Genomic DNA, 14,379 nt, shown 5'->3' on the forward strand with positions numbered 1-14,379 from the left:
TTTTGATAGTTCATTATTAGTGTATAGACATGCAAAAGATTTTGTATCCTACAGCTTTTGTGAATTTGTTGATTAGTTCTAACAGTTTTTGGTGGCACCTCTGTGGTTTTTCATATACAGTACCATGTCATGTGCAAATAGTGACATACTTCTTCCTAATTTGAATGCCCTTTCTTTTTCTTGTCTAATTATTCTGGCTAGGACTTCTAATACTATGTTGACTAAAAGTGGTGAGTGTCAGGCGCCCGGCTAGCTCAGTCGGTAGAGCATGAGACTCTTAAAAGTGGTGAGTGTCTTGTTCCTGATCTTTATGATGCTTATTATTCCCCCATACACACTTCGATAAAAGCTTTTATCATAGATGTTGAAGTAGGTTAATACTTTTTCTGTATGTGTTGAGGTGATCATATGATTTTTATCCTTAATTTTGTTAATGTTGTGAATCACATTGATTGGTTTGTGAATGTTGAAACATTCTTGCATCCCTGGAATAAATCTCACTTGTTGATGATATATGATCCCTTTAATATTGTTGAATTCAGTTTGCTAATTTTTTTGTTGAGGACTTTTGCATCTGTGTTCATCAGGGATTTTCTTGTGGCATCCTTATCTGGTTTTGGGATCAGGGTAATGCTAGCTAGCCTCATAAAATGAGTTTGGAAATGTTTCTTCTATATTTTGGAAGAGTTTAAGAAGGACTGGTATTCCTTTAAATATTTGGTAGAATTGACCAGAGAAGATATAGTTCTGGTCATTTCTTTGTCGAGAGCATTTTCTTTTTTTTATTACTGATTCCATCTCTTTACTAGTAATTGTTCTTTTCAGATTTTCTGTTTCTTAATGATTCAGTCTTAGTGGGTTGTATAGGTCTAAAAATTTATCCATTTTCTTCCAGGTTGTTCATTTTGTTGGTGTGTAATTGATGATAGTCTTTTATAATACTTTATATTTTCATAGTTTTTTTTTTAAGATTTTATTTATTTGACAGAGAGAAACACAGTGAGAGAGGGAACACAAGCAGGGGGAGTGGGAGAGGGAGACACAGGCTTCCCGCTGAGCAGGGAGCCCGATGCAGGGCTTGATCCCAGGACCCTGGGATCATGACCTGAGCCAAAGGCAGACGCTTAGCAACTGAGCCACCCAGGCGCCCCTATTTTCATGGTTTTTATTCTTATTTTAGTTATAACCTCACCTCTCTTTTTTTTTTTTTTTTTTTTTTTAGAGAGTTTAGAGAGAGAGTGTGTATGAGCTGGGGGTGGGACAGAGGGAGAGAATCTTAAGCTCCATGCTCAGCATGAAGCCCAAAGTGGGGCTCGATCTCACCACCCTGAGATCATGACCTGAGCTGAAATCGAGAGTTGGATGCTTAATCCACTGAGCCACCTAGTTGCCCCCTTCTTCTTTCATTTCTGATTTTGATTCTCTCTCCTGGGTGAGCTTAAGTATAGATCTGTCCATTTTGTTTACAGTCCTGTGTTACCAGTAAACATAAGCCCTGCCAGCCACCAGTGCCAACAACCAAGAGGTGTGCCCTGAGAGGCAGCCATAAAAATTGGGGTCCCAGATAAGAGAACAGGTTCCTTCTGGGAGATACTAGTGAGTTGGAGCAAGATTGAGGGAGAGAGCAAAGATGGTGCCCACTGGAGAGTATTTCAGTAGGCCCCTAGCTGTATGTTACGGTAAGCAAATAAGCCTCTTTCACAGAAAGTCCATGCTTTTCAATTGGCTGCCTCTGCCCTGAGCCTTGGAGTGGGTGGGTCCACCCATGCAAGCTCTTTAGTCAGTTCACTATAGCCTTGTGGGTCTCAGGCCCTATTCGTTTTCAAAGCTAGATGTTTCGGGGACTCATCTCAGGTGCAGGTCTTAAAAATTGTGGTGCCCAATATGGGGTTCAAACCTTTTGCTTCTTGGGGAGAAACTTTGGGGTCATGAGTCCTGATTGTGGGTCACAGTGCCAGGGGTAGGGTTTATTGCAATATTGTGTCTCGGCCTCTTTTACCTGCTTTCCTGTGGGTTTTTTGTTTGCCTATTGCATAGGAGCCACTCAGCCTATTGGTTTTGTTTTCTTGTTCAGAGGAACTTGTCCCCTGTGTACCTGTAGATTCAGTGAGTCTGTAGGAAGAGGTGGGTTCAGGATCTTCCTACACTGTCATCTTAAACTGGAACCCCCAGATGGGTTTTAATAGCAGTCTGTACTCTTAGTGCCTTTGAGAAAATTATCACCCTCTATGCCTGTTTCCTCATTTTTTATTGGGAATTCAAGTGCCTACCTCCCAATTGTTGTGAACATTGAATGGATTCAAACTTAATAGATCAGCTCACACCTCAAGTTCACCACTCTCAGGGCTGTGACAGAACCCTGGCCCCAACCATGCCTGGATTCTCTGTATTCAGCTAAGTGGAGGAGGGACCTTCAGGAAGGTTCTGCTTTCTACCAGCATATTTCCATGTTTTTAATGGTTTTGTCTTAATCACTTCTGCTTATGGTTGATTCTTTATGTGAATCTTATTAAGCTTAGTGACCTGTAAGAAGTTATTCGTAGCTTTATTAACACAAAAAGAAATAAGGACTAAAGCAAAATGTTCTTTGAGAACCTTCTCTGCAAAGGAGTTAAAACACGTGGCTCCTGTCTCACTCAAGGCACTCTTGGCCAGACAAAGCTTTATTGCAGCACTGTCCACTCGAGCATTCTGCTGTGGTAGAAACATTCTATATTTGTGGTATCCATTGTAGTGACCACTGGCCACATATGGCTATTGAGCACTTGAAATGTGGTATGACTGAGGAACTAAATTTTTAAATTTTAAATAGCCAAAAGCTAGGGGCTATCACTGGACAGCTCAGGTCTATAGCATGGTATAAATAGTGATGTATTCTTAAGACTAAATGACTAATTCAGTTAGGTGGAACAAAGTAGTTGTTTTGTCTTACTGATAAACAAGTCAGATAACACCAAATTTTTTTTAAAAATTCAAATATGGTATTTATATGTAGAAAAGCAAAGGCCTCTGTAAAATTCTGGGGTTCTCTTTTAAAATATCCATAATTTGTTGGGGCGCCTGGGTGGCTCAGTTGGTTAAGCGACTGCCTTCGGCTCAGGTCATGATCCTGTAGTCCCTGGATCGAGTCCCGTGTCGGGCTCCCTGCTCGGCGGGGAGTCTGCTTCTCCCTCTGATCCTCCCCCCTCTCATGTGCTGTCTCTCTCACTCTCTCTCTCAAATAAATAAATAAAATCTTAAAAAAAAAAAAAGAAAAAAGAAATAAATAAATAAAATATCCATAATTTGAAATTCAGCCCTTGGTCCAGCTATCTGAGAGGTGTTCATTTCTCAGTCTTCTTATAAAAGCTGATTAAATTAAGGCTTATCCTATAGTTGGTGCTCAGTAAATATGTGATATGTCAATTATTAGTTAATTCTTCAACTGGTGGAAAACGTACATTACTAGCTATGCACCTCATGCTATGATTCATATGAATATGCTTGCCACAATTCTTCTGTTGCTTTTTCTTAATGAGAAGGAATTAAATTGTAAAGCTCAAAAGTGAATGTGTAGTCATGCTATCATTTCATTATTTTTCAAGGGAAATTGAAAGAATGGTCTTTGGTCCTCTATGGCACCTCCGTGCAGCCGTACTCACCAACCAATGAGTTTCCTAAAGTAGAACGTGTCCGCTATAGCCGAGTAGAAGACCCCACCGATGACTATGGTACCGAGGATTATGCAGGTAAGATGGTTTCCAACAGGGACACACGCTAAGGAGAGAACTCTCATGCATCACCCCACCATGCAGCGATCAACTTCTACCAATATTCTGATATAGTTTCTTCCATCTTCTTTTCTATCCCCCCAAATATTTGCATGTGTATATTCAGATAGCACTGTTTTCTTCAAAGCCAAAAGCACACTATATAGAGTTTCCATATCCTTTTTCTTTCTCTTGTGGCTATTAAGAGCATATTTCCCTGTTGTCACATATCCTCACAACGGTATTTAAAAGACAGCATGACAGTCCATCCTATGATTGTACTACATTTAATACATAATCTGGGATGTGTAGTTTGCTTGGAATTTTATACTATTTTAAATAAGGTTTGGATGAACATCATGATTTTATCAGTCTTTGTTTATATCATTAATTATTTCCTTAGAATGGAGTTCTGAGAATTACTGCAGCAAAGGGAATAATCAGTTTGAGAGCTTGGACACACTTTGTCACATTCCTTTCCAGACAAGATGTACCAGTCTACGCTGTGACCAGCTGTGCGTTTTTTATACTCATTCCTGCCAAAATTGAATGGAAAGAAAAAAGTTAAAGAACAGAACATTTTAAAATTTTTATAGCTTTATTAGTAAATCATTTTTTCCTCTGTAGTTCTAGGAATTAAACATAATTGTATTTTACCCATTTTTCTATTCAAATTGACACCAATTATCTTATAAGAGCTCTTTGTATGTTATTGTCTCTCACATTTTTCCATACAGTAGTTCCCCCTTATCTGTGGTTTCCTAGTAGTAATACTACTACTACTAAGTAGTATCCCGTTATTAACGGTCAGGAAGAAGATGATCCTCCGTCTGCTAGATCATCAGGTCAGTAGTAGCTTAATGCTGCGTTACCATGCCCACGTCATTCCCCTGACTTCATTTCATCCTGTAGGCATTCTAGCATCTCACACTGTCACAAGAAGACAGATGAATACCATAAGATTTGAGAGAGACCACATTCACATATATTCACATCTTTTTATCATAGTATATTGATATAATTGTTCTGTGTTATTAGTTTCTCACTGTGCCTCATTTAAAAATTAAATGTTATCACAGGTATGTATGTATAGGAAAAAGACATAGTATCTATAGGGTTTGGTACTATCCATGGTTTCAAGCATCCACTGCGGGGCTTGGAAAGTATCCCCTGCAGATAAGTGGGAGGAAGAACTACTATATTTGCTGAAACCATTTCCTCAGTTATTGCTTGCTTCCAAAATGTAGTTTTTGTTTTGTGTTTTGTTGTTTTGATGGAAAAAGAAAATTGGAGGGCAGGGTTTATAGTTTCAGATCTCACTTGTGTGTGTGTGTGTTTTTAAGAAGTTTTAGTCTTTAAAATCAACTAAATATCCACATGCATTTTTTTCTAATCTCTGCTTTTTACATTTGGCCATTCATCTGGAACTTATTTTGGCTTATGATATATAGTAGGAGATAAAATAAATAGACTAACATTATTGGCTGGGTCATTTTCCCTTTTACTAGTTTAGGATCTTCCCTTCATTTTTAAATATTTATTGGAGAGGGAGATGCCGGACTCGATCCTAGGACCCTGAGATCATGACCTGAGCTGAAGGCAGACGCTTAACCAACTGAGCCACCCAGGTGCCCCAGGATCTTTCCTTTGTAACAACAGAATAAATTTTTACACCAGGGTCTCTTCTGGTACCCCCTTTTCTCATTTTTTAATAATTCTTAATCCGGTAACACCCACACTATATTTTACTCTCTGTTAAACATCTTGTTTTCATAGCAATTCTTAAGTCTACCTGTAAAGATCCCATTGGAATTTAATGTGAATTTACATGCCAATCTCATGGGAAGAGTTGTTTAGGTAAGAATTGCTGTTATAAAATGCATGCAGTCTTTCCATCCAAAACATAGACTATGTCCCATTTTACTGAAATCTTTTAATTTTAGGTTGTATTCTTCTTCTTAGTGTTATTCCTATGTGTTTGGGGGTCTTGTTGCTATATAATGGAAGTCATATTTTCTAACTAGTATCTGCTGGTATCTAGGAAATCTATTGGCCGTTGCATATTTATCTTTTATCAGGCCATTCTGCTCAATTTTCTTATTATGTTTTAGAGTTGATTTTCTGGGGCAGTTTAGGTCTTATAGCCATATCAAAGTATATTTTGTTTTTTTTGTTTTTTTTAAGATTTTATGTATTTGAGAGAGGGAAAACCAGACTCCCTGCTGAGCAGGGAGCCCCACATGGGGCTCGGTCCCAGGACCCATGAGATCATGACCTGAGCCAAAGGCCAACACTTAACCGACTGAGCCACCCAAACACCCCTCTGATTTTAATTTTATTATGTTAGTCACCATACAGTACGTCATTAGTTTTTGATGTAGTGATCCACAATTCTTTGTTTTTGTATAACACCCAGCGCTCCATGTAGTACGTGTCTTGTTGCATTGACTACCACTTAATGAGCTAAAGATAAAAGTACCTCATTAGTCACCTTAGCAGAATATCATAAACATGCACATGGTTCCTTTTATTCTAAACAGGTAGTATCCCAGAGTCCATCCTAAGCTGGAATAATTCAAACCAGTTGAGCTAACTGGAGCTCGATTGTATTAGATTATCTCATTATGTTTTGAGCTTGTAACATTACTATTCACATTATAACAAGCAAACCGTTTCATCTTCTCTGATAGCAGAAAGGATATCCAAAAACATAAACTGAGCTTAATAACCTGTTGCTATATGCCTTCTGGTAGGTTTCTAATTCACATTTTGGTAATCTTAAAATTCTGAACAAACGGTTCTCTATCTCTGTGGTTTTTCTCGTTAACATCTCCAAAATGTCCACATTGGCACTTGAGAGAGAACAAAGACAATTATTTCATTATTACCCTGCAACCTAAAATGCTAAACTGCATCTGGGACAGGTTAAGATTATAAAAGAAACAGCACAGCATGTGAACTGGCCATACGGAGCCCTTGGGCACATATAAAGCATAATTTTGGGGGTGGGTTAATTGCAGAAATCATCTGGTGAAAATTTAGGGCCACCCATGATTTCTTTTCTTCAGAGCTGTGATTTTCACCTTCATGAAGAAGTCAGCCTGGCTAAAGGCACAGATGGCATTATCATAAACAGATCCCTAGTACTGTTTCATCAAATTCCAGGGGCTGTAGGACCCACAGCTGGCTGAGCTCCAGCCCTTACGTACAGAGACACCCTCTCCTTCTCTATCATAGCAGAGAGCTGAAAGGTCCTAAGTTATACTCGTTGTGCAATTTAGAGATCAGTTTTAAGGCTTGGGGGAACAAAGAGATAAACAGTGCTGTCAGATGACTCTTGTGATTAATCAGAAATATATCTCAAGTCTGCATTCATTTTGAAAGGTCATCGCTAGTACCTGATTTACTACTTCGATGTAGGAGAGCTGGAGTAAGAAGGGGGACCCATGTTGATCCCAGGGCTCCTGGGCTGTATTATCTGGACAAGCCACTCTAATTCTTGGAAAGTATGTTTTCTCACCAGGTAAATGAGGGTGTTTGAACACTAGATTTTTCTCTAAGTCATTCCTCCCAGGTTCTACCATTTTATATTCCGACTCAGTACCTGTAGAACAGAATCCTATAATGACTACAGGAGATCAAGGTTCAACAGTAAATCCTTTTGATTCAAATCAGTATGGTTCAGACATTTCTGACATAACAACTTTTAATGTTTGTACATTCTGTGCATGTTTATTACTACTTAAAATCATGTGTATTTTTTTTTCAAAGATTTTATTTATTTATTTGACAGAGACACAACGAGAGAGGGAACACAAGCAGGGGGAGTGGGAGAGGGAGAAGCAGGCTCCCCACGGAGCAGGGAGCCCCATGCGGGGCTCAATCCCAGGACCCTGGGACCATGACCTGAGCCAAAGGCAGATGCTTAACGACTGAGCCACCCAGGTGCCCCAATCATGTGTATTTTCAACAGGAAAGGGCTTGAAGATTACAAGACCAAATGTCCTAAAGTATAGAGAACAAGGAAAAAGGGAGTTAGTTCAAGCAAGTAAAAGGTCTAGCCCGTGTCATTAGAAAGCTTTTTATCAGTTATGAAAATCTCCCATCTTGGGGCACCTGGGTGGCTGCCAAATAAAATCTTAAAAAAAAAAAAAAAAAATCTCCCATCTTTCTGGCATTTTTTTCTTCCTGTCTGTGCATTCTTACTCTAGACCAAAGAATAGGTCATGAGAGATTAGCAACTTTCATCCTAGGTCTGGAATTTTTTAAGCTTGCTTGCATTTTTAAAAATTTATGTCTCGTTGAGTTACCCACTGGCCTGTGGGTAGGACACAATTTTAAAATCTATTATCTGTAGCGATCCACAGATAATAGATTTTAAAATTGTGTCCTACCACGTGGATCACTACATCAAAAAACTAATGATGTATTGTATGGTGACTAACAAATTTAATTTCATTTTAAAAAAAATCTATTATCTATGCCTTAAGTACCTGCTTTGTAATCCAAGACCAGATACTGATAAGCTTGCCCCAGATGCCATAATGATGTTTCTTGCTGGGTACAGCATCTCAGAGGTATTCCATGGTTTTAGTGACCGTTGGCAAGCCAGCCAATCTGGTCCAGGCATGGAATAATCAACTTTTTTCTTTTTTCTGTCAACAGCTTAACTTGTCATTTTTCTGTAAATCCGACATTTTTATCATTACGCATATTTAATTGCCGTCAGTTCTCTTCCAGTTGCCATAGTGGCATCCTTTGAATTCGGAGATATGTGTTATCTCCCACAAGGCAGCCATATGTGCTTTTTTGAAGACCAGGCCACAGCTGGATTTACATTTTTGATACTTCGGTAATAGGAGTTCATCTCCGTGCTTAGAGCCATGTTACACATTATTCCTCCACCTTAAAGAAATTCTCCCTGCGTGGGGAAGGAAAAATTCAAGGTAAAACAGACCTGCTTTAAAATCGTATTTTCCCAAGTATTGTTTTAATTTTTTTTTTTTTTTTTTTTGGAAAAGGTCCCTGTGACCCTGAGTGCAGTGAGGTCGGCTGTGACGGGCCAGGACCAGACCACTGCAGTGACTGCTTAAACTACTACTACAAGCTGAAAAACAACACCAGGTAAGAACGATCCTGAGTCCGATCCCCCTGCGCTCCTGCCCCCCCCCACACACACACAGCACGCTCCGGGTGGTCCCATGGGCTGCGCTCCAGCCGAGTCTGCTGACGTTCTCCTCCCAGGACCCAAGCACAGAACAGAGGCTGCTGCCCCCGCCTCCCGGTGTCATTCCAAATGCTGAAACCCATACTAAGTGTCCCTGTATGCTGTCAAGCTGCAAATGTCTTTGCTCACATTTGGACTAGCCCTCTAGACCTTTCCTCTAGAGCTCTGTTTGCTTTTCATGAGAATGCCAGCATCCAGCCCAACAGATGTGTCCCCGTGTGGCAAAGGTGCTGGGCCCTGCTCACCCTATTTCACTCTGGGCACTGAGGCAGACCTGCTTGGTCACCGTAACTCTGAGCCCCTGGCTTCTGCCTCAAGTTGTGCTGATCTGTCCGCAGGGAGGCTCCTGGGACAGTGATGGCCTCTCAGAGGCTGTCCGCTCCAGGCATCTCTCTCAGAGCCCTGCTCCCTTTTCCGTCCTGCTTCAGGGAAGACTTACTACAGTGAGTCCACACTTCAGCCATCCAGACAGACCCAGACCCGTTCTAGTCCCTGTTTACATGCATGCTGGAATTTCTGGTCCTTAAAGGAAGGGCCCTTGGCTACTGCAGGACCTCTCATCGCTGAGACCAGCAAAATGCCTGACATTTTACTTGGTATTCAGTAGTAAATATTTGTTGAATGAATAAACAAAGTGCTGTCCTTCAGTTAAGGAAGTTCTTTTTTTTAAATGTATCATAACCAACCAAGTTTAAATCGATTAACTTAGACAATAGCGTACAGCCCCTAGTGCACAGGATCCATAGGACAACACACAAAAACAGAAGTAACCCCTTATTAGCAACCTTTTTTGTATAAAATCGTGGTTCCCACATAGTTTCCTTTCAGTCCCATGCCACAACCTTTCCTCTTGAGCCTCTAGTTTCTAACCATCGTCCCCTTTAAAGAGCTAGTCCCGAACCGGAAGAGGGGGTTTGGACCAAGACATGCATTACCTGGCAGACTTGGTATTGGGTGGCCGCCTTGCCACTTCAGAACCCTACACAGGAAAAAGCTTCAACCAACAGAATTTGGCTCTTTGGATATGGTGTTACCATCGTGGTTTAAGATGGAAGGCTGCTCTTGCTTGAGCATCTCCAAGAGTGCCTGGGACTCCGTCTCCAATGATGCTGCCCTTCTTTCTTACCATTCCACAATGCAGGATCTGTGTCTCCAGCTGCCCCTCTGGCCACTACCATGCTGACAAGAAGCGATGCAGAAAGTGTGCTCCCAACTGTGAGTCCTGCTTTGGGAGCCATGGTGACCAGTGCCTGTCCTGTAAATATGGATACTTCCTAAATGAAGAAATCAACAGCTGTGTTATCCACTGCCCTGCTGGATTATACCCGGACACCAGTGAGTTGATTTCAAATATTTGGGTTTTAGAGAGGAAATAGAAGGTTTTCATTTGAATGACATTAGGAGGGATTGAGGCCTTGGTTATATCAAAGGATCTAACCAGTTTTTAAGAGAACACATGATAATTTTAACAATTTTTGTTAAAAAAAAAATCAGTTATGTAAAAATGCTTGTAACTAACTGTCAGGGAGTCCTCAGGCCCATCCCCAGATTCAGTGATTTGCTAGGAGGACTTACTTACTATATAGTTGCACTCATGAGCTCATAGTTACTAAGTAAAATCAGGAAAAGGTACATAGGACACAAAGTCCACAGGAAACCAGCACTAGCTTCTAAGTTTTCTCCCAGGATGCATTGAAATCCCCCAGCAACAACTGGTTACAACATGTGTGAAATGTAGGCTACCAGGGAACCTCCTCAGAGTCTCAGTGCCCAGGGTTGTGGTCACGAAGACCCCCTCTACCTGGCACATACCAAAATTCCAGGCTCCTACCAGGAAAGCAGATGTCCAGCATAAACCATCTTGTTTGTACAGTTGAGGCACCATGAGCCACTCTTACCAGTTAGGGTGGTGGAAACCCTCCTGAAATCCAATTCCCAGATACTAGCCATGGACCAGCTTCAGAAGCAGGCTTTCAAAAGATAGCAGCCAAGCCTGCTCTTTTCTACACACCAGGCCTGTATGGTATCAGTGTTAACTTTTCAGAAAGTTTAGAAAACATGACTTTGATGTGAATATGGAATAGACATGTGTCAAAGACTACTAATGAAGGGCCATTAATGAGGAAACCTATAAAGTGATAAATGGATTCAAAGACTATCAGGTATTCCAGTCCACTAGGAAAGGCAAAATGAAATCCATTTGCTGAGTTTAGAGTAGGAGGATCCTGAACTCACCTTATCCCTCAGACACATTGAGATAAACCACCTGAAGACTGGCAAAACAGACCTGCCACAGTTAATTGTAGAGAGAAGGCCACCTTGAAAAGGGTAGGTAGGATGGAGACATAGTTGGAAACCAAACCCCTGTGCCACTAACTACAAACAGGAGGGACATCACAAGCATGGGGAAGCAAGAGGATCTGAGTCCACCTAATATCTGGCTTTAGAAACAAGGAGATCTTAACTCCAGTGGGGCTTAGTTCCAGGTTCCAGGAGAGCCTGAGGGCAATAGGAAACTGAGTCTCCATCATCCCTAAAGATGCAGCAGTTTGAAAAGTGCCTGCGGTTATATGTGAAGGAGATATATTGACTAATCTGTCCTGGGCAGATTAGATCTGTCCCCAGGCAGGGATGTACAGGATATTTCTCTAGAAACAAAGTGCTGGTAGGTGCCATTCCTCTTCCCCCTCCCCGCCCCAAGCCCTAGATAGCTGGATGTTTGTGACAGGTAGCACTAACACCCTCCATCTACTTTGCTATAGCACTGTGTGCTCTTCCCCATCCAACCCAGCTCAGCAGTCCTCCCTTCAAAGTGGCTCCTGTCCCAACATACCCACTTGGAGGGTGCCACTCCAAAGTGACTCATGCCCTGGGGAGCAAGGAGAGAAGACCCTATAACAGCACACTTGCAGTCCCTGCAGTCGAGCCTCATAGCTGGCTGGGCAAGAAGCAAGCCCTGCCCTTCAGTGCACCTGTAGCTGTGTCTACACAGAGGGACTCATTGCAGACAGCTGGGCTCACTGTTGGCCCAATTCACCAAGCCTGTCGCTGCTTCAGACTGGCCTCAACCCTACCCAGGACACTCAGAGCAGGGAGAGGGGATTGTTGCAGCTGGCTGGGCTGAAAGCAGCTGTGACTCAGCCACAATAGGGAGGCACACACAGCCGTCACTGAGGACACCCCTGGAATGCCTGGTTCTGGTAACCAGGGGGTGATTGCACTATAGGACACCACAGGACCTCTTTTGAAAACAAGGCCACTACTTTCAAGACCAGGGGACATAGCTGACTGTCCTACTACACTAAAAACAAACACAGAGACACAAAATAATGAGGAAACAGAGGAATATGTCCCAAATGAAATATATGTGTGATTGATAAACGATTCAAAGAAATTATCACTGAGATACTCACTAGACTTGAGAAAAGAGCAGAGGATCTCAGTGAGACCTTCAACAAAGAGAAAATGTAGAAAGAACCAGTCAGAGCTGATGAATTTAATAACTGAAATAAAAATACACTAAATGGAATCAACAGTAGATCAGAAGAACAGATCAGTGATATGGAAGGCAGTAATGGAAAACAAAACAACTCAGATGAACAACAATAAAAAATGAGAATAGGTTAAGGGAACTCTGTGGCATCATCAAGCATAGTAACATGCACATTATAGGGATCCCAGAAGGAGAAGAAGGGGCTGAAAACTTCCCTAACCTGGGGAAAGAAGCAACATCCAAGTCCAGGAAGAAGAACCCCTAACAAGATGACCCCAAGGAGGTCCACACCAAGACACATAATAATTAAAAGGGCAAAAAGTAATGATAAAAGGGAAGCCAAATAAGGCAATCAGCTGATTTTCAGCAGAAACTTTGCAGGCCAGAGGGGAGTAACATGCTATATTCAAAGTGCTAAAACAAACAAAAAAACCTACAACCAAGAATACTCTACCCAGAAAGTATATCATTCAAAACAGAAGGAGAGAAAGGTTTTCCTGACAAAAGTTAAAGGAGTTCATCCCAATAAATCAGACTTACAAGAAATGTTAAAGGGAATTCTTTAAAGGGAAAGAATAGGCCATTCACTAGAAAAAAAAAAAAAATGGGGGGCACCTGGGTGGCTCAGTCGTTAAGCGTCTGCCTTCGGCTCAGGTCATGATCCCAGGGTCCTGTGATGGAGCCCCACATCGGGCTCCCTGCTCGGCAGGAAGCCTGCTTCTCCCTCTTCCACTCCCCCTGCTTGTGTTCCCTCTCTCGCTGTGTCTCTCTGTGTCAAATAAATAAAATCTTTAAAAAAAAAAAATTATAAAAGGAGAAAAATTTTACAGGTAAAAGGCAAGCATAGAGTAAAGCCACTGTGGAGTTTAAAACACAAAGTAGTACAATCAAAATCTAGAAAAATTAGCCAGGGGAGACATAAAATAAAACATCACATACATAAAACATGGAGGTGGGAGTTAATTTTAGTAGTTTTACAATGTGTTGAACTTAAGTGACCCTCCTCAACTCAATATAGAACCCAATGGTAGCCACAAATCAGAAACCTGTGATATACACAAAAAAAAAGAAGAAAGGAATCCAGCCATATCACTAAGGAAAATCATCAACCCACAAGGGAAGAGAGCAAGAGAAAAAGGAAGGCATCAAGAAGAACTACGAAAACAACCAGAATACAATTAACAAAATGGCAATAAGTACCTATCTATAATAATTACTTTAAATAAACTAAATACTCTAATCAAAAGACATATGGTAAATGAATAAGAAAATAATACCCATCTATATGCTGCCTACAAGAGACTCACTTCACACATAATGACACATACAGACTGAAAGTGAAAGGATGAAAAAAGATAAACCATGCAAATGGAAGTGGAAGAAAAGAACAAAACTCAGGGCAGAAATACATATTGTTTTCAAGTGCACATGAAACATTCTCTGGTATACATGTTAGGCCATAAAACAAGTCTCACTGTATTTAAGAAGATTGAAATCATATCAAGCATATTTCCCAACTTAAATGGTATGAAACTATTACAAGAGAAAAATGGAAGAAAAAAAAGCCAAATACATGGAGGTTAAACAACATGCTACTAATTAACCAATGGGTCAGTGAAAAAAAAAGATGAAATCAAAAATTCGTGGAAACAAATGAAAAGACAATAGTCTAAAATCTTTGGGAATCAGCAAAAGCAGTTCTAAGAGGGAAATTTATAGTGCTATTAGGCCTACCTCAAGAAACAAGAAAAATATATTAAAGAATAAAGAACCTAACCTTGAACCTAAAGGAACTAGAAAAAAAAAGAACAAAGTCCAAAGCCAGTAGAAGGAAATAATAAAGATTAGAGCAGATATAAATGAAATTAAAAAAAAAAAGATCAATGAAACCGAGACCTGGTTCTTTGGAA

The 14,379-nt window shown here is 40.7% G+C and overlaps 1 protein-coding gene across 3 annotated transcripts in view; it reads left to right on the forward strand.

Annotated features, from left to right (window-relative positions):
• Window positions 1-14,379, forward strand: part of PCSK5 (proprotein convertase subtilisin/kexin type 5) — a 456,955-nt gene that overhangs the window by 272,286 nt on the left and 170,290 nt on the right. For all 3 annotated transcript variants that reach the window (XM_032427639.1, XM_032427640.1, XM_032427641.1), the window contains exons 14-16: window positions 3,585-3,728; window positions 8,771-8,873; window positions 10,118-10,311. In XM_032427639.1, the coding sequence (XP_032283530.1) occupies window positions 3,585-3,728; window positions 8,771-8,873; window positions 10,118-10,311 (441 nt within the window). The remainder of the gene's footprint in view (window positions 1-3,584; window positions 3,729-8,770; window positions 8,874-10,117; window positions 10,312-14,379) is intronic.

Source organism: Phoca vitulina, unplaced genomic scaffold, assembly GCF_004348235.1.
Source record: "Phoca vitulina isolate PV1807 unplaced genomic scaffold, GSC_HSeal_1.0 scaffold37, whole genome shotgun sequence".
In the NCBI taxonomy this organism is placed as follows: domain Eukaryota; kingdom Metazoa; phylum Chordata; class Mammalia; order Carnivora; family Phocidae; genus Phoca; species Phoca vitulina.